The sequence below is a fragment of the Hipposideros armiger genome, unplaced genomic scaffold (genome assembly GCF_001890085.2).
Source record: "Hipposideros armiger isolate ML-2016 unplaced genomic scaffold, ASM189008v1 scaffold_114, whole genome shotgun sequence".
Lineage (NCBI taxonomy): Eukaryota > Metazoa > Chordata > Mammalia > Chiroptera > Hipposideridae > Hipposideros > Hipposideros armiger.
The window spans coordinates 2,245,947-2,273,537 of NW_017731464.1; the positions used below are offsets into that span (position 1 = coordinate 2,245,947).

Genomic DNA, 27,591 nt, shown 5'->3' on the forward strand with positions numbered 1-27,591 from the left:
TCAGTGGGGGTGACTGTCTCTGTTCAGTTCTCTCCCATAGGCACCGTGGGGGATATGAAGGAAAGTAGAGAGCTGGGCTGTGCCTGCATGGGGCATAAGAGGTTGCTGCAGAGGCCGGACACTTAGGGCAGAGAAACCTGGAGCCAAGAATAGCCTCTGGGTCTGCACATATGCAACTTGCACAAGTTCTGGTCACAGATCAGCACAGAGCCCATTTGCTTCTCTCCTTGCGGGCCCCTCACCTCTGAGCTTAGATGCATTTGTCTAGCCTGTAGGCATTAGCAGAGAGGTACATGATGAGTGGGATTAGATACTGTGCGAGCTTCCAGAAAGCCTTGGGGACAACCGTTACCATCTCGAGGCTAACTTATTCTGGATGTCGAACGTGTGTCTCACAGGTAAGCCTGGGGTTACCTTGGACTGACATTCCTAGGACCTGCCTGGGAATGACCAGGGGCAGGATCTTCATTCCAGCTTGGAGCATCCTAAAGGATCTCAGGGATAGTGGGCAGACCCTGGAGGGGAACTGTTAGTGAAAGCTCTTTAGAGAAGTTTGAGAACATTAGGACCAAGATAAGATTGACTTGTGTGACTTTGACTCTTGTGGGTACTCAGCTTACTAATGGGTTTCTCTAGGCCTGTGTTTATTCAGTTGTTTACTTTATATTTTTTTGAGGGCGATGGAGTCCTCCATCTGAGGTGGTCAGGAAAGGTTTTTGAAGACATTGAGTTTTAACTGGCCTTGAGAGTTGAACATGGCCCAGGAAGGTGAAGAGGGGGCAGGGGAATAGTAGAGGTAGAGATGGAGTAAAAAGAGGAGGTCCCTGAAGGAACAAGACCAAAGCATACCTCCCATGTTCCATCCTCACAAGTTCAGTGAGTCCTATCAGCTCTGATCATATTCTATTCGACATCTGACCACTTCTCACTGCCTCCCCTGCTACCCCTGTCATCTTTCACCTGGACTTCTGCAATAGTCTCATCCCACTCCTCCAGTTTTCAGTCTTGCTTCTGTTAAGGTCTCTTCTGTTCTTGGTACCCCCAAGCAATCCTACTAACACATACATTAGGTGCTAGTGATCATCTGCTCAAAACTTTCCAATAACTGCCCAGCTTGGAATAAAATTCAGACATCTCCATGAGAGATGTCTGCCCTGGCATCTCTCCAGCCTCATTTCCCACCACTGTCCTGCTCCAGCCACACCAGCCTTCTTGTTCTTCCTTAAATAGGCTAAGATCACTCCCACCACAGGACCTTTGCACATGCTGTTTCTTTAGCTTTGGATGCTTTACCCCCAGATATTTGCAGGATTGGTTCCCTACTTTCATTCAGGTCGCTGTTAGATGTCACCAGTTCAGAAAGGACATCCACAAGACTCTATGTATCTACACACACGTGAAAGCGTGCGTGTGCGCACACACACACACCCCTCCAGTATCTGCATTATTTCCTGGAGAACTGTCATCACAGAAAAGTTCTAATGGCATCTTATTCCAGGATGAAAGAACATAGATTCCACAAAGTCCTTATACAACACTCCTGCAAAAATGGGAGTTTAAGTGTTGCCTTCTTTGGTCCACGCTCCCTGGATATCTCTGTGGAACTGTCTGGCAGGTTTGGCTTGAAAGGAACTGAATTCATTGAGCAAGTATTATTGAGAGCTGTCTGTGTGTCAGGCACTGTTCTGAGCACCAAGAATACAGTGAACCAAAAAATACCATCGCTCTCCTGCCCCCACTTGATCCCAAGAAGACAGAAAATAAACAAACAAATAAGCATACAATAAAATGTCAGGTTGTGATAGTGCTGGGTGTGGTGAGTGAGCCACTTGCTTCATTACCTTACTCACAGATTTTCATAGAAGGATGATGTTGGGCATTTAAAAGGTTCCAATGCTGTCTTTTTCCTTTCCCACCTGAAGTGTAAGAAAAGACAGGAAGAGGAGAATAGAAAAGTTGTCTGTAACTGGTAGCTTCATTTTGTTATGATAAAGGCTGTGCTTGACACCAACTTGGGAGCCCCCTCTTAGACACAGCTGGAGGGTCAAGAAATTGAATGAAACCATCCTTCTAGCAACTCTTGTATTCTGCTCCCCCAGTCTCAGAGCTGATGGCAGCTGACAACAGATTGAAAACTCTATATTCATAACTTGTTCTCAGCTGAGAGACAGCATATCTAGGAAACGACACCTATTTTACATTAGAGGCCACAGAAGCAAGGCCTGTTGCCCTGAAACTGAGATACTGGATCTCCTTGGTTTCAAAGTCTGCTCAGATTCCTGACTGTGTCTGTCAGCCTCTCCTTTGCAAGACTTCCCTGGAAGACCCCTCACCTATTATTCGTCTCTTTCCTCCCCTCCAGTCCCCTCCCCTGCCTTCTCCCTGGCCTGTTTCCACAGGGAATATCATTCTCCTTGCTTCCTCTCATCTGACGCACTCCCAGTTTGACAGGGAGGCTCAGGGTACACAGCGGCCCAGCCCAGTCAGATCAGCCACTGACCAAAGCTGGTCATTGCTTCTCCTGGGAGCCACTGTCAATAAACATTTAGTGAACACAGCCCTACAACACATTTCACGACATATAAGAACTAAGTGTGCTTCTTGCCCTCTCTAAGTTTTCAACTGGCTGGAAGTCATAGTAATGGCGAAGACTTTATGGCTGGGAAGCAAGCTTTCTTACCTGTCTTTACACTCTGTCAAGCTGATAGGGCAGCAATGATGCCGAGGGCCCTGGGACTCTTTGGAAGACTATACAGTGTCTCCTCTGTATTTCCAGAAAACTCTAAACCAAGCTGCTCATGCTGGCTTGGCCTTCTTAGGAGAAGGACTTTGTACTTGAACTCAGGGAAACAGTAAGACTAGACAATTCAGAATATGGATAAAATAATTGGGCTAAAATAAGTGTTGTAATTGTTTGGGTTCTTTTAATAGACTTTTTAAAGCAGTTTCAGGTTTGTAGAAAAATTGAGCAGAAAGTGCTGAGTTCCCATATACTTCCTTATCTCACCCTACACAATTTCTCTTATTATTAACATCTTGCTTTAATGTGGTACATGGGCAACAATTGATGAGCCAATATTGGTATAGTATTAGCTAAAATGTTTTTTAACTAAAGTTAAATGTACACTAAAGCCCCTAGTTTACATTAGGGTTTATTCTTTATGTCATGCATTCCATGAGTTTTGACAAATGTTTAATGACATGTATCCACCATTCATTGAATCATACAGAGTTGTTTCACTGCCCTAAAAACCCACAGTGCGCCACCTGTATCTCTCGCTTTCCCTCCCTTTCCCAAACCCCTGGCAACCACTGATCTTCTTACTATCTCCATGGTTTTGCCTTTTGCACAATGTCATATAGTTGGAATGATGCAGTCACAGTCCATAGATTTTTTTGATTGTCTTCTTTCACTTAGTAATGTGCATAAGGTTTCTTCATGTCTTTTTGTGGCTTGATAGTTCATTTCTTTTCATTGCTGCATAATATTCCATTGTCTGGATGGACCACAATTTATCTGTTCACCTACTGAAGGATGTCTTGGTTACTTCCAAGTTTGGGCAATTATGAATAAAACTGCTATAAACATTTGTGTGCAGCTTTTTCTGCAGATAGAAGTTTTTAATCATTTGGGTAAATACCAAGAGCTCAATTGCTGGACCATATGGTAAGACTATGTTCAGTTTTGCAAGAAACCACACAACTGTCCTCCAAAATGGCTGTACCATTTCATCAGCTGGTTTTGGTTTCTACACCACTTCTACTTAGAGGAGTCTAGTTTTTTCTAGGCAATGCTTCAGAAATACATGGAATATTAATAATCCAAGGCTTTTTTTCTTACTGCATTCCTACCTGGAACTTAAACCCATTTCTTCTTTGTCATCCTCCTATTCTTGGTAGAGCTATTGGGTCTTTGGAAAAGTCATGATGCATGTTTGCAACAGATGGCACTAGTTCACTTTTGGAAGTACTAGAGTCATTCGCATCTATGTTATTGCTATGTCATTTGAGAGCTGACAGTTCTAGCTTCATTCTAAAAAAAAATTGAGCGATTTGGTTGAGTTTTGGAGATTTTACAACAAGTTGAAGATGGAAGACGAAACTGTGCATTTTTGCCATATTTTACTGTTTTACTTCCATAAAGGGAAGAATGCATGTCAAGCTTGTGAAAAGTTGCACAAAGTTTACGGTGACAATGCTGTACAACAACATCAGTGCCAACGATGGTTCACAAAATTCCATGCTGGTGATTTTGATCTCAATGATGCTCCTCGGTCATGGAGGCCCACAGAGGTTGATGACGACAAAATAAAGGCATTGATCAAGTCAAACCCACGTTATATGACATGAGAGATTGAGAGATTGCAGAAACATTGAACATCCATCACTCAAGTGTTCATGACCACCTGAAGAAGCTGGGATATGTAAGCAAGCTCCATATTTGGGTTCCTCATGAGCTCAAAGAAGTTCGTTTGATGGTGCGTGTAAACATCTGCAATATGCTCATTAAACGTGAGGAAAATGATCCTTTTTTGAAGCAACTGATAACTGGTGATGAGAAGTGGATTGTTTATAACAATGTGGTGCGCAAATGGTCTTGGTCCCAACTTGATGATTCACCTCAAACAACATCGAAAGCAGATACTCATCAGAGGAAGGTTATGCTCTCAGTGTGGTGGGATTTTAAAGGTGTCGTGTTTTTCAAGCTCCTACAAAGAAACCAAACAATCAATTCGAATGTGCACTCTCGGCAATTGGACAGTTTGAACGAATCGATCATCGAGACATGTCCAGAGCTTGTTAATTGTAAAGGAGTTGTGTTCCATCACAACAGTGTGAGACCACACACAAGTTTGACCACCCGTCAAAAACTACTGGAGCTTGGATGGGATGTGTTGCCACACCCACCATACTCACCTGACCTTGCACCGTCAGACTTCCACTTGTTTCACTCTCTTCAAAACCCCTTGCGTGGTATAACGTTCAATTCAGATGAGGCTGTAAATCAGCACCTTGTTCAGGTTTTCACAAATAAAGACAGGTCCTTCTATGAACGAGGAATTATGAAGCTCACTGAAAGATGGCAAAAGGTTATCGAACAAAACGGACAATATATCATTGATTGATGTTTGTTCTTTATATAAATAAATGACCTTTGAAAAACATAGACAAAATACGTCATGACTTTTCCGAAGTCCCAATAAAAACTATCCTAGCAGAAAACTTCCTCTTCTTCCTGCTCCCTCTGCACTTTTGCTTCTCATCTCTACCCTGTCCCACACTGCAAAAGTCAAAGAAGTAAATCGGGGCAGGGCAGGAGCATGGTTGGTTGGGGAGATCCCACTCCCATTTTCCCCTGGAAGAGCTACTGTGTCGTCCCCAGGTTTTTTGTCTTCCTTTAAAGTGCTTTCATTGATACCACTAAATGGTACGTGATCCTCTCCGCCCCAAAACTGTGGGGACAGGCATGCCTTGTTTCTCACTGGTTTGTCTCAGTCAGCAAACAAGACTCTTCCCATACAACTAAGTGCTTTGGGGACATTTATGAACAGTTTTGCTACATGTGACCAGAAGAACTCGTGTTGGCCCAAGGGAAATATGTCAGAGGCCCTGAAATCAGGCAGTGGACCGAGAGAGTGGCATATCTCACCTCTCCCGTCAGTTACCTCCATCTTGGGACTCTGGGAGTCTCTTTGGAACCCCATGACTATAAAACACTGGGAGTGGGTTTGTTTGTGGCTTGTCAGTCTTGGTATTTTAGAGGTAGGCTTTGTATTGTGCAACCCAAATACTCTGGGTTAATATACAGACAGACAGACAGATGAACATAAGAAATGAAGAAATTACTGAATGCGGAAGGGATTATCCCTGGTAGCTGAGGGCAGGCTGATCACCAGTTACCCTGTGTGCTTCCCCGGAGACCATTTGCAAGGCTCTAACGAGTGGCCCTGCCTGTCCATGTGACTGCCAGCTTGTTCCATTTCCTCTGAGTTTTGGGTGCTTCTGCCCATTCACTTGGAGTCTGAATGACGTGTGATTGAAGGGACTTCCCCTGCGGGGGTCCAGAATTTCTCGACAATGTGCACAATGAGCACCCTACGCAAGACAAATTCCTGTGCACTACAGCAATTCAGCATCCCAGCTCTCTCACACGAAATACCAGAAGTGGCCCTGAGTCATTGTGACAATCAGAAATTACCCCCGCCAGTTTCTAGATGCCCCCTAGGAGGTTCTGCCAGCAGTGAGAACCCTTGGGCTAGAGGTGGTCTGGTCAGAGTCTCCCAGTGAAAGGAGGCCAATCGGAGTACCTCCTGCCCATTCCTCATCCCGGCCCTTCTCAGCACCTGGTACCTGCACTTGTGACCCAGGCCCTTTCTTACCTACTCTCTCCTCTTCCTCCTCCTCCTCCAGCCCCTTCCTTCCAGGGCCCAAAGAAAAGAACATAGACATTTTCCCAGTCTGTAGTGTGATATGGGTTGAGAAATGTGGGGTTACAAGAACTTCAGGGTGTTTTCCCCTTAACACTTTAAAATCTATAGTTCTGGAAATTTGTCTCTTCTGTTTGAACCCTTCTTCTCAATCAGTGGCCCTTATCTAGTCAAATGAGTTCTCCACAGGCGTATTCTGTGGCCATCCCCCAAAACACAGAACACGGTAGAAGCCTGACAGTGGTGATTTGCATTGATGCAACACTGTCCCCTCCGCCCACCCTCACCAGCCCCCCTCCAGGCTGATGCTGCATTGATCTGAAATTCTGCCATGTCAAACTGGTATTGATCTTAGCCCAAACTCCAAACCTTGCAGTGCCTTCTGCAGGGTGGTTCCAGGGTTGTCCTGAGGGGAGCGGTAGGAAGGGGTGCGTTTGTCATCAACAAGCTATTCTCATGGAGGAAATAGGGCAGAGGTCAAGGATTGCTTATTTTTTACCTCCTCCCCGCTCATAGCCTACTTCCAAGCCACTCGCAGTAAGTGACATGTACATATGGTCTTGTCCGAGCTGCGGAATAGGCCTGGCTTCATGGGTACTACTGAGAGACTGCTCTGTTGGTTTGAGGTCCATACAGCAAAGCCACTGCTGACCCTAGGCCCAGAGGATGGCAATTCTACCACAAGGCCAGGGGAAGCTGAGGTGGGGCCAGTGGGGCTCCCTGGAGGGAGAGGGGGTTGGTAACATCCACTGGACTCTTCCCGAGCTGGCATTTGGTTCTGAATTTACTGGTAGCCAGGTCTCTGCTCAGCTGGTTCCCAGTGCTAAGTGACCTGGGCCCTGCAGACAGAGCCATGGTGTCTGCCAGCTTATCCTGGCCTTGTTTTTAGTACACTGCCCACCCCTTCTTTCCTCTGGGACTCTGGAAATGTCAAGTGTAGCCCTCTCCACAGATACCTTGATGCCTCGACTCAGTGTCAGTCAGCTGGAACAGGGTTTCGGAGTGCCGCAGCTTGGCCCAGCTCCTTGCAACCTCAGAGCTCAGCCCTGGTAGAGCCTGTTGGTGATTCAGTGGCCGGGGAACTCCAGCTAGCCCGAGATACTTGTCCTGCTGCCCTGCAATCCCTGGACGGGGGCCCTTGGCCAGCCAGCACAGAAGCAGGCCCTACAGAAGAGGAAGTTTGACTCAGACCAAGCCCTTGGTCCAGGTCTTTGATAAGGCTTTAACTCTGCAGAAGATATGACTACTGCCTCCTAACAACAATAGAAAAAAGGGTGTAGCATAGATCCGGGTGGATGGGAGTGGTCACCAGGCCTTCTTTACCCACAGGAGATACCCAGCGCATCCTGGTTAACTGATGGTTGGATAAAGATATTTTGCTCTGTATGCTTTTTGCTTTTTTGGCAGGGGTCCTCTCAGATCACCACATCAGTAGGCAGCGTTATTCTGTAAGGCTTTGAAGTGGGTGGGGTGTTGCAGAGCGTGGAGAGGACAATGTCTGTGTTGCATCACCTTCCGGTTCTGGTCCTTAGAAACAAAGGTATTTCAACAGGGCAACACCCACCTCCTCCTGCAAGGATCTCTGAGGCATTTTTATTTAGTCCATTTATTTTTTGCATGATTTCCTGGAAGTCAAAAAGAGCACATGTCATCTTCTTTTACAGCCACCCACGTTGCTTCTCTGATGCCTGTGCATGTGGTGTCAGTCCTAGGCATTAATTAGACCATCAACTCTAAAGAGCTCAAAGCATATTCTCATTTGCCCCTTAAAGGAGAGAAAGAAAGATAGTAATCATTTCTCCTGAATCAGAGATGGTAGGAAATGAGGCCTGGGCTGAGAGAGGGAAGCATATGAGTGGGTCTGTACCTGCCCTGGTACTGACTGGTGTCAGGAGGTGAAAGGAGAGAACGCTGCTTGCTGGAGAGGTCAGGAGGGTGTTGTGGAGGGGTGTGGGCCTGGAAAGCTCAGTAGAAGTGAGGTCAGAGCAGCAGGAGGGCTTTCCAGGCAGGAGAGAAGGAGTGTGTAGGAGACCTGGACCAGATAGACACAACTGGATGAAACGAAGGGCTTGATGAGGAAGCATGGGAGATATTTGTAGAAAACAGGTTAAATGTATTTGCTTCAGTTGTGTCGCCTTGTCTACTTTGTAAGCTTGTGGCCAGTCCTGCCTTTGTCTGAAGAGCCCCGGGAGATGCAGTGCTCAGCAAACACTGGCCGGCTGCCGGACCTGCTGCTCTGAGCCATTCAGTGAGCTCTACACCCCTTGTCCACACCCTCTGACTCCTCCTCCTTGAGGTCCCTAGGTGCAGGACTTCCTGTTTCATCATAAAGCTTTCAGAAAAGCCTACAGAATGAATTAAGAGTCTGAAACAAAACGTTTCAGGGTCATCTTATCAGCAACCAAACAACTCAGGATCATCATGGTATATGCCGGTTCAGCAGATAGGCTCCAGGCTCATGAGGACAACACTTCCACATGCCTCCGTGGTCCTCTCTCTATTCCAGTGAGACTAGTTAAAATGCATCTTCTGTTTCAACCATGACATTAACTCACCACCCACCAAAATACGGTGCAGCCAGACATTTAGAATGGAGTTCAGTGTAACTGGTTTCCAAGAGTTGGAAGGATTCTTTCTCACAGGAAGAGTTCATTTCAGAAGTTGTGAGAGAAGGAGCTGTTAGTTCTTTGCTATCTCAGCAGCACTTAGAACGGTGTCTACCATGTAGTGGGTGCTTGGTAAGTACCTGTTGAATGAATGAATGCCAGGCTTCAAGTGTTCTTCATCTCCACTGAAGTCAGAATAAGAACCAAGACTTAGAGCTGTAGCTGTGGGGGTCCAGGTAAGACGTGAGGATGCAATTCCTGAAGGTCATCTGGTTTTCCCATTCTCCCCATGTGCACACTCAATACTCACCCCTGGCCCCCAGCCAGCTCTGTTTTCAAGCTGGTAACCTCTTAGAGAAATTCAGTTCAACATACACGTATCAAAAAACTATTTAGGTGTGAGGCCTTATGCCTGGTGTGAGGGTAGAGAAGAGTAAGACACAATTCCTAACCACACTAGAGGGGAAGACAGATAAGATGTGAAAACTACAAGGCAGAATTAGATAAGGAATGCTCTGAGGAAATGATTATTTCTGAATTGAGTGAGGATTTGGAGGCAAATTTGATTCCCATGGGTAGAGGATGAGTCATGCCAACTTGAGAGATCAACATAATATTAATGATAGCTCCCAATAATATCTACCATGTATGTGCCACTCAATATACTACGCGTTGCTCATGTGTCCTCTCATTTCATCTTTACAATAACCCCGTGCAGGAGATGGATATCTTTATCTCTTTTTACAGTGAAGGAAACCAAGGCTCAGACAGCTAAGCAAATATCACACAGCTACAAGGACTTAGAGTCAAGATCCTAGTGGTGTGAGCCCAAGGCACCAAGCTCTGAGTGAGGGCAGGTCATGTGCAGGGAGAAAGGGGGACAGTGCCAGGTGGCTGGAGTCAGAGTGCCTGACGGGAATGGGTGGGAACAGCCAGGTGGAAATAGGGCTTGGGACCAGGTCTTGTACCTTAAATCTCTGCTCAGAACATTGGACTGGGTTCTGTGAGCTGGGGAACCCATGGGGAGTTTAGAGGAAAGGGGTACTGTGGTCCAGCAACTGCTTCAGGAAGGTACCTCCGGCAGCACGAGCAAAGGTGAAAAAGCTGTTGGCAGGAAAACCAGTCAAGCAACTATTGTGATAGCCCAGGAGAGATGAGGACTGAATTGGAGCAGTGGCAGCAGGGATACAGGGGGATGGATAGGATGGACATTGTGGAAGCAGGATGTGTAGGAGGCCTTGGCTTGGATACCAGGTAAAGGAGAGGGGCGGGTAGATGATGGCTGTCGGGTTTTCAGCCCCACCCAGAAGCAAGGAGGAGGAGGAGGAGGTGAAGCAGGTCAGGGGGTGAGATTAGGTGAAGTTATTTTTGAACACATGGTTTGAGGTACAGGCCTCTGGAGAGGGGTCATGGTTGGAGATGGTGCTTGGGGTATGGAAGCAGGGGAAGTGTCTGTGTGGTGTCTTTGGTACCCCATACTCAGCTGCCTTTGCTGTAGGATGGATGATTCCATTTTCCCCTGGCTTTGTGTACTCCATTTCACTTTATTTACTCCTTGCAGTAGCTGTGTGAGGAGGTGTCATCCTTATTTACAAATGAGAACACCAAGGCTCAGCGAGGTGAGCTAATATAGCCAAGTTCTCACAGATAAGAGTGGCAGAGTCGGAATTTGAACCCAGGCCTGACGTCAAGGCTCCTTTCTGCTCTGCCATAGCAGACCCTGAGTCAGAATTAGAAAGCGGTAGGGGGTTGCAGGGTAGGTCCCATCTGCCCGTCTCTTCCACCTCCTTGATCCTAAAGGTGCATTCTGAATACTTTGGTTTTTTCCGTATGCAGATTTATTGAGGTGGATGTGGAAAATACCTACAAGCATTCAGGTAGTACTGGCTTATTTTCCATGATGTCATCATCATGAGCTAGTGCCTTAGTCTCATCAAGCTGGACTCTGCTGTTTATGGCCACCCCATTAGGAAGGGCAGTTGAGGGTCCCAAGCTCACTGACCAAAGTACATTCCCTCTCAGATGATGAGCTTGCAATATATTATCAAGCCAACATCATGGGAAATGTAGAGATAGAACATAGCGCTCATTTAGGTTCCGGTTTAGGACCTCTCCCATCTTCTGATATTTGATGTAAATGCCACACTACATTGAAAGACAAAATTACCGTAAACTGAGCACACGTATGGAGACACACACAGGCTTCATGTTGCCTGTTCCTTGTTCAAGATAAGGGGTCCACCTACAGAGCATTGGAAGAAGGCCAGTCAGTGTGCCTCAATGGCACCCTGTGCTAGATGGTTGAGAAAGATGGACAGCTTTGTATCTTCACAGATGCTTTGAATTTAGGGACTGGGCAGATCTTCTCTCCCAACTGTCATTTAAAGAGAACCCAAGATGGAGAGAGGTGAAGTGACTTGCTGAAAGTGACACCATTCATGGATGACCCTAGTCTCTGGACTCCCCATTAGCTGTGTTCCCAGTACATGCTTGCCTTATATCCAGGAGAGAGGAGGAGAAGGTGGTCTTTTCTAGCATGTCTGTGTTCTCTGGCTGTACTTCACAGGATAAGAGGAAGCAAAGTGGGGCCAGCTGGGCCCAGTAACATGAGCCTGCAACATTCGTCACAAGCTGGATGACCTTGGGCCGGTTACTTCAAATCCTGTACTTTCACTTTCTTATCTCTAAAATGGGAGCATAGTGGACCCTACATCCTAGGACTTGCTTTGACTATGAATGAGATAACACGGGCACGTAATAAGTGCTCAAGAAAATGTTGCTGCTAATTATTAATAACACCATCAGCCGCAAGGACAATCCTATGGCTGATCAATGTGAGGAGGGAGCTCGTGGGACACCAATCAGGCTCCAGTGGTCTTTCCACCACTGTCTGCCACTGGCATAGAAATCATCCTGGTTAACTTGTCCGATGTCACAGCTGTGTTTGGGTGCAGGGGTCAGGACCTCACTTTTGTGGGTGTGGAACTGAAAGCTGCCCCCGTCCCTGCATAGTTGGTTTCTTGGCTTTGTGTGTCAGGACCTGAAACACAACACTAACTTTTTCAAATCATGTCTCGATAAGACTCCCTCCTTGGATAACAGGGTCCAGCCTGTGTTTTGAAAGCAGTGTTCCAGATGCTGGTGAAAGAAAGAACCCTCTGTCCCATGAGCCCGTCTGCCCAAGGTGACTCATTCCCGTGTCACATATTTCTAAACTCTCCTTGCCATCCCCAGAGTTTTCCTAATCCCGTCTGGCCAGTTCCTCTACAAATTCCTCTGCAGCTTTGCCTCACATCCTGTGAAGCGAGTGTCACTGGAGTCTATAAGAAAGGACAAATGTGAACTGTCACCCCCTTGGAGAGAAACGGTGGCCTTTCTGAGGGCTGGCCTCCCTGCACTGGGGTGATGGGGCGAGGTGGGGGGATGCCATGGCTGCTTTCAGCCATAGCATTTATGGATATTGTCTCCTGGTCCCCCCTTGCCCCTATCTGCAGTGTGTTCCATTTTTCTGTCTTCCTAATCAGTTCTTACCCTGCAACCAACATCTTCACCTGGCTATCAAAGCCTCTTGCATTTAAAAATACGGATCAAGTCATACAATATTGCAATTTCTGCTGTGCAGTTAAAACCCTGCCATGTTTGCAGATAAAATGTAATGTTGGGATATAATACATAAGGGAGAAGCCTTGGAACCAGCAGGCCCTGGGTTCCATGTGACCCATTTACATATATGTTTGTGCCCACATGGCTGTCCCATAGGTGTCCCCTATGGGCCTCATGCTGGTTGCAGTATTCTCGCCTTCTAGGTACCACGCACCACCTCCTGAGCTCCTAGCTCTGTCCTTTATGACCCCCCAGCCCCAGACATGGTAGAGGAAGAGGGGATCCTGGACCCCCCAAATACCCACATTACTTTCTGCCTCTCTCTTGCCTGACTCCTGCCCCTTCAGCCTGCATTAGTTCGTTACCCATGTGGCTTTCCTCCCCACCTCCTCTAAATCGAGGGCATCCTTCATCCAAAAGGACCCTGTAACCTCTCTCCAACCTCCCCCCATTTCCCTGACACCAAAACCTTCTTCACCCCTTTACTCAAGAAGCCTGGTTTAGGAGACTCAAAATGGATGAGATGTGGAACTCAGAGACCAGAACTGAGCATGGTCAACTCCGCTGGGGTGACCAGGGGCCTGAGGATGCTTTTCCCAGGTCCGGGCACTAGAGCTGAGTGTCCACAGAAGAGAGAGCTGAAGACACAGCCTAGGTCCCAGTCCCGTGCTTGAGCAAGGGGCCTGCACGAAGGGGCTGGGGGTGGGCTCCCCGCTCTGTGGTCCAGGGGAGATGGTTGCCCAGCACCTCTCAACAGCATTTTCCATTCACACACCAGTGAATGGGTTTCACAATGGCTCCATTCTGTGAACTCACAAGATAAATAGGCTAGCCTCTCTGACATTCTTTGTTGCTTGAAATTCTTGCCTTCCAAACAGCTGAACTATAAGCACTGCAACCCTTGTCCTTCCTGGAGGGCAGGCCTGGGCTCCCACTCTACTTGCGGTGGGGGGGATCAGCCTTTTATAAGGTTTTCCTTCCATCGTGTGTGGTTTTCCCCTCACCAATAACCGCCCCCACCCCCCGCCGCCCCATACACACACACACACACACACACACACACACACACACACACACACACACACACACACACACACAGTTTTTTCTGAAGTCCGCAATCCAGGATTCCCATCTTTGGAACTAGTTAAACAGAAATGAGATGCTGGCAGGAGCAACCTAAAGGGATTCCTGCCCCAGAGGGTGGCTGGCTGGGTGGCCTGTGGCAGGCAAGCTCCAGCTTTGAAACTCAGGTGAGAGGAGCCTGTGGCTGCAGCCACAAGCCTCCATCTGAACTGTGTGTTGTCTCCCTGGAGCCACGGCTGTCCCAGGGCTGTGCTGTCCCCACACAGGTGCTCCGAGGAAGGGTTTCCTGTGTTTCTAATGAGCCTTAGAGCCTGCCAAGGCCACATGTTTCTGGAAGGCCTTCACAGAGCCCAGCTTTCCAAGCACAGGTGTGGGACTGGCATTCTGGGCACCTGGGCTTACACAGATGGGGCAGTTAGGGAGGTCTGGACATTCACACCCTTGCCCCTCAGGAGACTTTGCTCATAGTAGGGGAATTGTAAGCAGTGGGACATCCCAAGAGACAACGGATGTGGCTTCTGGAAGAGAGGGATTGAGCCTCACTGCCAGGCATGCTGAATCAATTTTTTAAACTCATTTGGGGGGGTTGTAACTGATGAATACACAACTAGCAGTGTGTCATGACAGGCTGTGGTCAGAAGGACTGTTGTGTGGTGTGGTAATTAAACACTGTCTTGGGCATAGATAGGAGTTGGATGGACTTGAGTTTGAATTTGGCTGCAGGAGCCTGGGCATATTTCTTAACCTCTCTAAGCCTCAGTTTCCGCACCTGTAAAATCACATGTTTCCACAGGCTGGACCAGAAGGCCAGGGGCTGGGATGTGCCTATATCATAGGTTATTATAAGGACCACATAAGACAACACATGTAAAAGTGCTGGGCCAGAAACTGTCCATGCCCACTAAGTGGCACCCACCCACCTGAGAAATAAAAGAAGCCTTGCCCCTGGTTTTTAGTTCTGAGGCCTCTTAGGGGTCTCACCATGCAGCAAAGGGAAAGTGGAGGCCTTACCTCTCATTACAGAGCCTCAACTGAAGTTGTGTCTAAAGTGAGATTATAAAGAGAAGCCCAGGGCACTAGGAGGTCTTTTGCCATGGGAATGACAGGGTATAGAAAGGAACTACTCTTCTCATATTGCTCAAATTATGAATACAAACCCAGTGTCTTTTATCTGTGGAACATATTGGTTTTACAACATGATTAGTTCCCAAAATACCTTTGTGACAGCTCACCAGTAAGGAACAGAGGGGGCAAAGTAACTTGCCCCAAGGCTGGGGGAGCTCCGTATACCTCAGAGAATTGGTGATAGTGTCTGCTCTATCCTGGCTGCAGTGGGACAGTATTTGCTTTCTTGTCTTGGTTTTGCTTAAGCAGAAATCAACGTGGAGTCCAGGAACTGTACTGACTATAGTTCTGCGAACTTACAGAATATGGGGTCAGGGAGGGAGGTGGCAAGATAATTCATTCATTCAGGGACAGTTTGTGACAGGTCAGTGGCGCTTCCTGTCGAGAGCTGTGACAGCCTCATGTCATTCTTTATGTTACTACAAGTCACTGGCTGACTTTGGCCCAGAGTGGTTTGCAGTCATGCCAGCAAAGTCAGAGTGTGCCCAGTCCCCAGCCGACAGCGTGGAACCACTAAGGCTCTTCCTGGCTTTGGGCAGGAAGGTCTCACTTTATTGCTTTGTGTGTGCATTGCAGACTCAGCCTCTCACCTATGTCCAGGGGAACCCTAAGAGCTGTGCCTATTGAACAGCAAGAAAGATTTGCAAAGGGAAGACATGGGGATTTTGCTAGTTTTTCTCTCCTTGCTCCCTGCTCTGGCCCCAATATCTGGTTCAGGACCCTTTGGGAGCCTTTGGGAAATTCATGCCAGGCTCCCAGTAAAAGCAGCCTGAGGTATTTGTGATATTTCTCATGTCAAAGCCCTAAAGGAAAGTCATGAACATGATTGCTTTACCTTGTCTGAGTATGCTTTTCTCCTAAGAGTCAAGGGCTTCTAGTCTACACCCTGAGTGAAGGGGAAAGGAGCCGTCACAACCAACATGGCAGCGTTTGCCTGGTCCTGTGCAGTGGACGGGTCACAGCCAAAAACTCTGCTCGTTTTGTGTATGACTGGATTCATCTGCCTTTCAGGCTAACCTGTAGGTGGCCCAGCCGCTGTGTGGCCACCATGGCATCGTTTTTGCACTTCAGTTTTAGGAAGTCATTCTAATTTAGTTCATGCTGATTGCATAACTCAAAAGAGGTTCCTTCTTCACTGGAAATGTGCTGCAGTGTTTCCAGAAACCTCTGATACTGTAATGTGAGGGCACATGAGGTCATCCACTGGCAGGGGTGACTTCCTGGGCGTGCGACCTGTGTAGCCACAGAGTCTCACGCTGAGATGGGCCCCGAGCTTGGGGTTAATGCCATGCCATTGCAGTCTTCAAGTTCTTCAGAGTTTTATCTTTGACTTTGTATCTTTAAATGAAGTCCAGTGGGTCAGCGGAGTGTGTGCTGGGGCATATGATCCCACCTCCTGCCACCTTCTGCCTCCCCTAGGTGGGTTCTCACCCCTGCCACACTCCAACCCTGGTGGGGTTTGGGGTTAGGTGCGTGTACCCCACGGCATCTCGGGGCAGGGCTCGGTGGCAGCTGTCCCCATCCTGGGTGACAGCTCCATGGCATGTTTAGTGGGTAAGTAGATAAGCATGAGGCTCTCCCCTAGCCCTGAGCCGGGTACCTCATACATCCTGGCACAGAGGTCGTAATACCCTTGGGAGTGACCTGTCTGCCTCTGGTGGGGGTGCCTGATCTCTGGACAAAGAAATGCCTGACTAGACTTCCCTGTCCCTAGTTGGGCCGTGACACATCTGTCCAGCTGCTGGTCGGAGAGGAAGCCCACCAGTCAGTGGTCACGTGTGCACTCTCACCCTTTGTTGCTGGGGCCCCCTGTGCCTTGAGGGGCTGTGCTCACCTCGCAATTATCCTCATACTTCAAAGAGAAAAATGACATAAGCAGCAAATAAACATTATGACATGCACAACAATGTGAATGTACTTAATGCCACTGAGCCGTACACTTAAAATGGTTATATATGTTTTACCACAATAAATATATGTGTAAGCTATTTTAACAACAAAAACAAGAAAACACCATGACAGGTGTAGAGAGGGACCCTGGAAGAAGGGAAACGGCTTTATAGTTTAAGGGCAACGTTTTCCTGCTTTTTTAACAAGGGACCCCGCGTTTTCATTTTACACTGAGCCCCCCAAATTATGTAGCCTGGACTGCTTTGTAAAATGACCACAGCCACCCTTGTAAAACTACCCAGTCTTTACCTTTCCAGAGGCCTGCCCTCGAATCCTAAGTCATGCGCTGAGTTGACTCTTACCTTTCTCTGTTCTTCCCCAACAGGTCTTTTATTGGCTGTGTGCCAGGCCCTGGAGAACACCACATCCGCCCTGAGTGGTGAGTCCTGTCCCCTCATCCCCTCTGTGTGGGATGGTGTGGCGGGTAGAAAGGGAGCAGAGTCTGGCTAGTTTATGGGGCCTGAGCGCTAAGCTACCTTCTAGGGCTCCTGCCTGCTGAGCTCATACACGGCTGTCTGCTGAGTCCTCTCTGCCCTCTGCCGCAGTGGCCAAGGTCATGCTCCAGGGAAATCTTAACTGCAGGCCCATGGGAACTGTTCCCCACTCGCTCAGGGCTCACCCTCTCCCATCTCTCTCTTCAGACAATCAGCGTAGGCCAGGGTGCTGGAAAACAGGGTCCGCAGGACCCAAGAGCTCGGAACCATCCGCATTTTCCTAGCTCATGTAATAATCCATCTAAAGAAGAGCCCAGATTTCTGAACCCTTTTTTCTGCGTCTGCCTGGTGATCTTTGTTTAGCTGTTTCCTGGTTTGCCTTTTGACATTTGTAGTAACATTTTCCTTACTTCATTTTAAAGATCCTAGATAACAGATTGGAGAGTTTGGGAACCGTAGGAGGCAAACCACTTGTGGTCAGAGTACGACACAAGCATAACTGTTACATTTGCACATTGCTTTTAGCCTTTGTCCACGTGCACTGGTATTTAAATAATTAGTCATGGTGAGGAAGATGTTTTGATTCTCGCTTTTTAAATTCAAGGTTTGGAGTTGTGCTTCTTCCAAAATTTATCCTTTTAAAATGCCACGATGCTCCACTAAAATGGACATGTGTTGTTGTAGTAAGCATCCCCATTTATGTTTATGTCTGTGTTTCCTCCAGTTTAAGTTATGACGCTACATCTTCAGGCCTAGAATCTTTTTCCTTCTTTTGGATTCCTTCCTTAGGATGCATCTCTAGGAGCAAGAATAGATACACTGATGACCCTCGGTACAAATTGCCAAATAGCTTTCCAAGTGAACTGAGCAGATATTTACACCAGGAATGGATGAGTCTGCCAGTCTCACTGTTCTCTCATTGACATAGGTTATGCTCCCATCTGTTACTGCAGTGGCCTCCCAATCTGTCTCTGTTTCCCCAGTTATCTCAAGGCAGTGTCAGTGCAGGGGGCGGGTGTTTCTTATGTATCCATAAATTCTCTAATCAACCACACACTGTCTTGGTACTTTGTTCTTCTGCTCTGCTAGGCCTTTCCCTCCAAACACACTAGACGTAATGCTGCCACTTCCATGGGCTACCTCTCCTTCTGCAGCCCCACAGTCTCCCCTTGGAGCTGTTATGCACTTGAACCCTTAAGGTGTCTGAGCCACTTTATGGCCCATGATGCCACAGAAGAAAATGCCTCTCTTCTGTGTTATGCTTTGTTGAGGCTTGGGGTGTAAAGGCCTATCCCTCCCAGAGCAGGGCTTCTGAGAATCAGGGCCTACCAGAGTTTCCATAAAGCAGTTCTTTCACCTTTTAATTACCTCCCACATCATAAAAGGCTCAGATATGAATATATGGGAAGGGGGATTGCTTAGTGACTCCCCCATACTGTCTCAACCACCTTCCTAGGATTTACCCTCCTCCAGGAGTAACCTCAGTCCCTCCTGGTCCTCACTGTAGGACCTGTAGCTGAAGGTATCACTTGCAGGTGACAGGTTGCAAGGATAGCAAATGCTGATGCTACCATCCATGGGGAAGGGGTACTTCTGGTTATTGTACCCTTCCTTCCAGTCACCATTCATTCATACAGACAAGAAGGTCCTAGGGGTGTTGTACCTGACCCTGTCCCCTTAGGTATGGCCCTGCCTAGGCCCTTTGGAGTTTCACAGTCCCCTAGACAGACATGGGAAGACCTGCTACATTTATCCAGAAATGACTGTCCTTGCTACAGTGGTGAAAATCTCAGTTCCATCTTTCCGTTCTGGACTTGCTTCTGTGAGAATGTCTCTGATATGAACAAGCCCTGGAGGCCTACTCTTCTCATGATGTATGTTTAGAAAACAGTAGCTGCGCCCTGCTATATTGCACATCTCCCCGTAACAGGCTGAATGCCACGCTGTGGCCCAATGTGGTGGGTGAGAATGGGAGCGGTACCGCAACTTCTAGTGTCCAGAAGGCTTTGGGGCCTTGGAGCTGGTTGGTGGTCTGTGGAGAAGGGAAGTGGGTTGCCTGTCTGGCCTCTGCAATGGTCTCTATTTGATGGGTTACTGAGCAATGGGACTTGTGCCCAGAGAGGTCAGTGGACTAGCTCTTTCCGTTTTTACTTATTCTCTGCCCTGCCTTGTTGGACCCAGACATGAATCCAGAGAGGGCTGGACTAGGAAACAAGCCCAAAGTGTGGTGATCGTATCAGAGCCACCCCTCCAAGGGATAGGGCCTTGAGACTGAATCAGGCTTGTTTGCTTAACTTTCTCTACCTTTAGGGTGAATTTCCTGTCCCCTAGAAGACGCCTCAGGCCCTGGTAGGTCTTGACAACCACTGTCTGTACTCTGTCCTCACCAGACATGGCTAAAATCCTGTGGTGGGTACAGCTCAAACCGGGGACCGTTCCCACCAACCACACTCACCACCCCAGCACTGGAGTGTGCGTGTGCGTGTGTGTGTGTGTGTGTGTGTGTGTGTGTGTGTGTGTGTGTGTTTAACTCTTGGCTAATTCAATAAGAAACTATTTGTTAGTATTTACTATGGGAATCTTTATACATAGAAGAGAAGTAATAGGGAAATAAATTCCCATATACTCATCATCCAGCTAAAACAATTAGCATCACTGCTATTTTTCTTTCATCTATTCTCTTTTTTATTTTTCCCTTTGCTGGAATATTTTAAAGCCAAGACCATTTCACTTGCGTATACTACTTATATCCAACACATAAGGACTTTGAGAAACAAAACCATAGTTCTATTACACCAACAAAAGCAACAACGATTTTTGTTGTTGCTGTATCTTTAACTATGGAAGGTAAATGATGCTGCACTCAATTTTGTGACACTTCATTTAATTTGCATTCCCTTTCATGTTTCTATATTTTGTTTTCTAGTTGTCTTACTTTATATTATTCAGATGAACACTGTTTTTGTAAAATGTGCACATTTATGTATTGGGTGACTGACTTTCACTTCTGAGTCTCTCCTAACCCCTTATGCTCCGGGTGTTGGTCGGCTCATTTACTAAATCCCAGAACTATCCATTTCGATGCAAAGATGGGTCATTTTCGGACTGAAGCTACAACTGCTTTACCCGTGACATAAATATACAGGTCTCTTCACTCTAAGAGTTGACAGGAGTGAGAATCATGGACATAAGAAGGTTTGATGCCTGAATGACTATGCTGGAGCAGGAAGACTGCAGGCGTCTTCAGAATTAGGCTCAAGCATTTTGATGCAGCAGCATAGAAAGAAAATTGCAAATTTTACATGCCAATCAAGGGTGATAACTGAGCTCACAAGAACAGGGGCTGATCCCATGTGGCTTTCTTGTGCTTTTTGAAAAATAATGTTCCATGTATTTATTACTTGACAGTTACCCTTGGCCTTTCTTATTGTGATTTCATTGGTTTCTTCCAGTCTTCCTCTCTCTTAGATCCCCGAATGTGGAGGGTAAATGAATCCAGAGGCATAAGGAACTAGCATTATTGTCATCAGTAAATGCTTCTTAGACATCTACTTTGGGTCGGACTTAGAGGGATACGTGCCTTAGGCTGGAATCCTGGAGGTTGGGCCCAGCTGGTCTCAGTTTTGGCAGATCCCTGGGATCTTGGCAAGTTCTTCGTCTTGCCCCTGTTTGGATCTTAATTTCCTCATTTGTTGGACTTGACTCAGACTGGCCTGTAAGATTTTTTTTCACATGACCACTCTGATGGATTGGTGGAGACTAATTGGAAAGTTTTGTTGAGAAGGATTATAAGGCTGCTTTCACGCTGTTAGGAAATACAGTGGTGATCAATTGGTGATGCCTGCCATGGACCCAAGGTAGGGAAGTGGTAATGTGATTGCCATGTATTTAATCCTTTTGGAACCAGATGCTATTGCACATTCAGGTTCCAGCATTCTAGTTGCTGGGACTATACAGAGAAGCACCTATCTGCCCTTGTCCTCCAGGACCTGCCATACATGTGAAAAGACAGCATAGGAACCCATAATAAGAGCCTCTAATGACATAAGGCAGACTGGGCTGACCGCTTAATGTGCGCTTTAGGAAATAATTGCTACTGGAGTGAAATCAATAGTTTGGGGGTTAGAACAAGAAAATTTTATCTCATTTGTTGTCAATTTGTAAAGCATGTGGAGAAACATTAGCTGGAGGCAGGGTGAGGGTGGCAGCACCTACAGCATAGAAAATGTCACACCCTCCCGAGGAAGGAGTTCTGACGTATCTTCAAAAGGCACCTCTTAATGCCCCTGAAAAGGCACAGAATGCACCCTGTTCAGTTGTTGGGTGGCTTCTTGCTTAACCCTCTGAAATGTTGCACAGTTCCCAGGCTGCCCATCTGGTTCTCCTGTTTTCATGAGACTCACTCTAATGACTGAGGGGTGTGGTGAGGGCCTTGTTCAGGCACCTGGGAGCCAGGCGCTGGGCTTCCGAACTCTGCTATCTGCCTTGTGTGACCTGATCATGGTACTCAGGGTGGCTCTTTAAACCTCTGAACTACTGCTCCTGCCTCTAACCTGTGTCTAATGATAACCACATGGAATCAGGGAGTGTTTGAAGGCTTGCTTCATTTAGTTTCAGAGGTGGTGATGAAAGAGCATGGAGAATTCACAGTGGTGTTATTCATAGGGAGGGTCACCATTATCAGCTTGCTCAGGGAAATTGGTGATCAGATTTTGTTGGGGACACTGGACTTCACTAAGTTGAGAGGGTGTGTTTGGGCTGGAGGTGCACAGAGGGAGGGCAAAGCAGATTATAGGAAAAAAGTCTTGGAAGGCATTACTTGTTTGGAAAACAGGTAGAACATGGATCAACCAGCAAGCCAGGGCTCTGTTTATTGCTCATCTCGCCAAACAAAAGCTTTTCAGAACTGCAAAATGCTTCCCCATTCCACAGACTGGAGTTTTCCCACGTGGAGCTGCAGTCAGTCCAGAATTAGAAGACTCATGTGTTCTACCCAGGTACATGGTTCACTGTTCCAAATATGTGTCTATAGCACAAGAGACTTGGTGTGTCTTAGTTTGGGGAGCAAAGTGCATTTATCTGTGTGTGCTGGGACTTGCTTCATGCTTAGAGGAATGTGGGACCTCAAGAGAAAAGGAGGGTTCTCCTTTCCTCTCTCGGGTTTATCCTTGTCATCCAATTCTTCATTTCACCTACTTTTTGCAAAGGGAACTGCTGGGTCAGAATGAAGGTTGCTCAGGGTAATAGACAGGATATGGAATCGGGGATCATAATTCTGACTCACTAGCTGCGTGACCTTAGAGTAGCACTCTTAAATCTCCCAAGCCTCAGTTCCCTCATAATGAAAATTATGAAGGGGGATTAAGGCAGTGTTTTTTCAAACTGAGTCACAAACCACTTTAGAGGGTCTCGACCAACATTTTTTTAAATGAGGTTGAATAGCTTAGAGTAGAGAATTTCAGAGTGTACTACATGGAAAGATAGGTATGGCTTGTTTCTTGATACTTTTGTTTTAGTTATTAATGGATTCATATATCGGCATTCTGCAACATTGTATTTGTATAAGCTGTACCCATATTGCATCCTTTATAATTTCCAGATTTGATTTCTTTCATGTGGGAACTTGGACACTTGCACAGTAAGTGCCATAAATCTTTCTAGACCTGTACATTTCCCCACCCCACAAACTCCTAGTCTTTTATAGTTGCCTTGTTCACCCCTAATTTGACAGCAGTTCTTTTAATCCATGCACCTTTATCAAACAAGTCTTTCCAAACTCAACTTATAATAGAAACAACAGCTCTTTCCTTATGCATAGACATTTCATTAGTTTACGTAACAAGTAATTAAATTACGTAAATGCAATAATGAGTGCGACTGACATAAACAGGCTTGAGAACAAACACAAATGTTCTCTTGGTAAATATACAGCTTAACCGGTAAAAACAGAAATGGGCTGGTAAACTAGAATAGCCAACTAGAGTAGCCAACTTAACTGAGCTTGTGTATGCTAAGGGCACTGGTCTAGATGTTTTAGCAAAGGAAATGAGAGAATGGATTGAGTAAAGCAGGGGCTTGGTTTAAGTCAAGTTCAGTGAAGAGAGCATCTACCGTCTTTGAAGGAAGTAAGGCAAGCGACACAACATATGTTTAAATATCTAGGCCTACGGAAGCCTTACTGTTCTCCCACTTTTTAGTTTTTAGCATTTATTTAGCTCACATTAATTAAGTACTACTTCACACGAGGCATTGTGCTAGGCCCTAGACATACACAGGAATTATACATGAGCCCTGTCATCACAGGGCATAGGGCCCGGCACACAATTCTGATGATTTCTATATAGCACAGTAAATCATAAACAAAGCTGTGATCTACCAAGATGGATTGCTTTGAAGAAGACACATGCTTCTGCTATATTCAGACTTCCCGTTTTTAATCAAAGTGCCAAACTATATACTTTTAATTCTCCATGTTAAATTGCATCTTGCTCAGCTTGGCCCATGGTGCTGGGCCAGTTTACCATCTGATCCATCACTCTTCGGGGCTGCGGTTGTCCTCTGTGAAGTTGACAAGGAGGGCATCTCTACCAGCAACCTTGTGTTGCAAGAGCAGAGCCCGACCGCACATCAGCTTAAAAGGGGGTCAATTTTAAGGAGTCAGCCGTCAGAGAATCCACAGCACTGCTGAGCAGCCTGACCCCGAGGAATGCAGGAGGCAGGGCAACTGCAGAGATCTTGGCTATCGCAGTTAGTGGCCATCTACCCTGTACCTACCATGAAGATGATCCCAACTCATTTTATTTCTGTGCCTCTTAGCTCCGAGTCTCAAGAAAGAATCAAATTGGTTTGTCTTCCTTGGTCAAGTGATAACCCAGTGATTGTGGCAGGGTAGGGAGAGGTAGACTATAGGGTAACAAGGTGCAAAGTGCAGTATAGGCCTTGGGTAGGACAGAGTCCCTTATGAGACCTGGAGGAGGCAAAGATCACATCCCTTGTCCAGATGGATTCACTGAATCATTCATTCAATCATCAAATACTTATTGAGCACTTACTGTGTGCCAGACCCTGATCACAACAGACAAAGGGCCTGTTCTCAAGAATACTTATCCTCCCCTAGGAAAGACAGGCATATTATATTTTAATCTATCAAATTGGCATATCTTTTAGTATGTCAATACTAAATGCTGCTGTGTGTGAGATGAGAGGGCTACCTGTATTGTTAATGAGTGTAGGTACTCCTTTCTGGGGAAATGGATAAGTGCGGCCCAGAAATGGACACTTTTAGCCTTCAGCCACAGTTTGCTAAGGCCTGATGGGAAGAAGCCGAGAGGTACACGTCCTTGTAGGCTGAGGTGCCATCTCCTATAGGCCCAGCACTGCCCATCCCTGGAGCTCTTTTTCCTCCTCAGCTGGACAGTGCTGGTGTCTGGGAGCCTGTGAAATGTTTGCTCCAGGACTGATTTTCTAGCATTCACCCAGCAACTTGGGCCATCACTTCAAAGCATCCTTTCTTGTTAGCCTTGCTGTGATGAACATGGTGGCTGTGGGGTAAGGCATCAGCTTCGTTTTCTGAGAGCCCATCTGAGTTTGGGGAACAGCCTGGAGTGTCTGGTTATTTACAAATGAAGGGGCCTTTAGCTATTTTAATCCCGCCAGGCTCAGGTATCCTCCTTAACAGGGGCAGCAACCGTTTAATTTACCGATTCATTCTGAATCTCTCAGCTTCCTGTCTTGAAAGTTATGGTCCAACTCCCTAATCAGAATATGTAATGGAAGGGAATTTCACACATCAGACCATTTTAGTACCAGGTTGCATTGACTAAAATGTTTCTTAAAAAACAAACCAGGGGCTGGCCGAGTGGCTATTTGGTTAAGAGCTCACTCAACAGTGCGAGCTCTGAGCAACAGCGATTCGAGTCCCGGCCCAAGCTGAGCTGCCAACAGGTGGCAGGATGGCTCAGCTAAAAAAAAACAACAAAAAAACACACACACCAAAAACCAAACAAAATAAACAAAAACAACAAACCACTAGTGCCAAACGAGGTTGGTGGGGCAGGGTGGGGAGAATGGATTAGATGAAATAGACTGGAGGGCCTCGGTTCCACTCACTTCCGTGCCATGCAACCTGGGGTTCAGAAGAACGCTTTTCTCCCCTGTAGTCACTTAGCAGCCTGGCTAAGAATCTCTTTTCCTAGACCTTTTTTTCATTTTGACTTTTAGGGGGCTTCGGATATTATGAATATCTCTTTGCCTTCCCCAATAGGTCTAGAAAAGTATTTTTGGAATCTTGAAAGTGGAAGATGTTAGATCTTGCTATGAAATAATGCCACCAATGAGTCTTCCTGGTGCTCTAAGGCATGACAAATGGAAATTAATTATGAATCACATAACAGTCCATAGGAACCTCTATAAAATTCTGGGTCTTGCAGGCTTTCCACTTGATATCCCATTAAATAAATTCAGCCAGCACAGTGAAAGGCTCTGGAAACCTCGGTGAACATCTAACCAGATGATAACCAGATTGTAGTTGTCATTAGAGACAATTTCCCAAGGATTTAGCCTTAGGCCAGTTCTTCTCAACCTTTTTCAGATTAAAGACCAAATTTGAACATCAACAATGTTTGAAGTCTCACAGGTAGTCATTGTGCCTTTAGTATTACATCAAATTAAATTAATATGTAAAAGCTGCTATGAGAACACAACACTGTAAAATTTGTATTTTGTTGATTACAATAGAATTCACAGTAATATATGAGCTAACATTTATAAAACTCCCACTATATTCTGGGTGCTATTCTATGTAGTCTCATTTAATTCCTACAACTCTAAGAAGAGGGTACTAGTATTAGCCTCATTTTACAGTTGACGAGACTGAGGCACAGAGAAGTTAAGTAATTTGCCCAAGAACACATAGTCAGAAAGTGGCAGAGCTTAGGTTCGAGCCTAGGTAACTGCAGAGATCTAAGCACTTTACCACTATGTTTTTAAAAATACATATACAGAGACACACATATATCCCCTTAAGACCACAGATATTTGGGGGATTACAAACACCTTGCATTAAGTAATTCTGTGATTCTCTCTTTTCCCCTTCCCCAAGACTCCTTGGGAACTACTTTCTTGGGTTTTTAATCCTCCATGCCACTAAAAATTAGACATATATCGTAAAGCAAAGTGTGGGCATGTATGTGTGTATGTATATGTAGATGCATGTGTAAGCATTCATCCGTGTGCATGTATGTGTCTATATAAGCTTTTGTTTAATTTTAGGTTCTTAACACAAAAATATGGAATGTTCCTTTACATATTCATTCTTCCATTCATCAAAGATGGACTCCGTTCCTACGATGTGCTGAGTAGCAGGGGAACAACTAAGACATCGTTCCTGCCCTTGAGAATCTCACCATCTCAGGGAAGAACTGTCTGGCTAACTAATAATCACTCTTGTGTGGCATGTGTGCTGTCAGGTGGCTGCACAAGGTGCCATGGAAGGGGGAGAGGGAACCCAAATTTGTTCTTTGGGAGGCATTAGGGAAGGTTTCTCAAAGAAAGTTGACTTTTGAACTGAGTTTTGGAGGCTGAGGTAGAGTTAGGTAGGCCAACTTTGGGGGAGAGGACATACTCACAGGGCTGTGAGATGAGGCTGGAAGGAAGCAGTAGCTAGCTAAAACATGGTCTTTGCTCTGAGGTGTCTAGATTATTACTATTATAAGTGTTTTGCCTAAACCTAGTCACAGATAGGTTCTTCCTAAAAGAACCTTTTCATAGATTTCTCTAAAATGGCTGTTACTAGGTTTATGAAACACAGGGGATTAAACCTATAGGGCTCCAAGGTCACAAAATCCGTATGTATAAAATCACAATCCTCCCACTTTTCTATTATGAGCAGCACTCCCATTTGCCAGCTGCCTTGGGTGTATATCCAGTGGGGGTGGTCTCTAGGTTAGAAATTCTCATGTTATTCTTAGAGCTTATGCTTTACTTGATTTCAGCTTCTCATTAGCAAGTGAGGGAATTATGCCTTTTTCATCTATGTCAGTGCCTAAAAACAAAAGTCATAAGAATCAGACAGCACAGTGGTTTCAATAGAGTCTAGAGCCAGGTGGCCTGGGTTCAAGTCTTAACTGTGACCCTTGGGGACTGTGACCTTGGGCGGGTTACTTAACCACCCCATGCCTCAGTCTCCCCATCTGTAAAGTGGAAATAACAATAGAGCCTACTTCATAGGGTCATTGTGAGGATTAAACGAGATGACACATGGAAAGTGCTTAAACAGTGTCAGGTGCATAGTAAGTTCTATTTGTTATATAAACCTTTTCATTTAGATTTACAAAGAGACAGTGAGACAGCAGTAACATACAT

General features: G+C 46.1%; 1 protein-coding gene across 3 annotated transcripts in view; it reads left to right on the forward strand.

Annotated features, from left to right (window-relative positions):
* Positions 1 to 27,591, forward strand: part of TGFA (transforming growth factor alpha) — a 98,193-nt gene that overhangs the window by 15,413 nt on the left and 55,189 nt on the right. For all 3 annotated transcript variants that reach the window (XM_019647617.1, XM_019647616.1, XM_019647615.1), the window contains exon 2: positions 17,121 to 17,174. In XM_019647617.1, the coding sequence (XP_019503162.1) occupies positions 17,121 to 17,174 (54 nt within the window). The remainder of the gene's footprint in view (positions 1 to 17,120; positions 17,175 to 27,591) is intronic.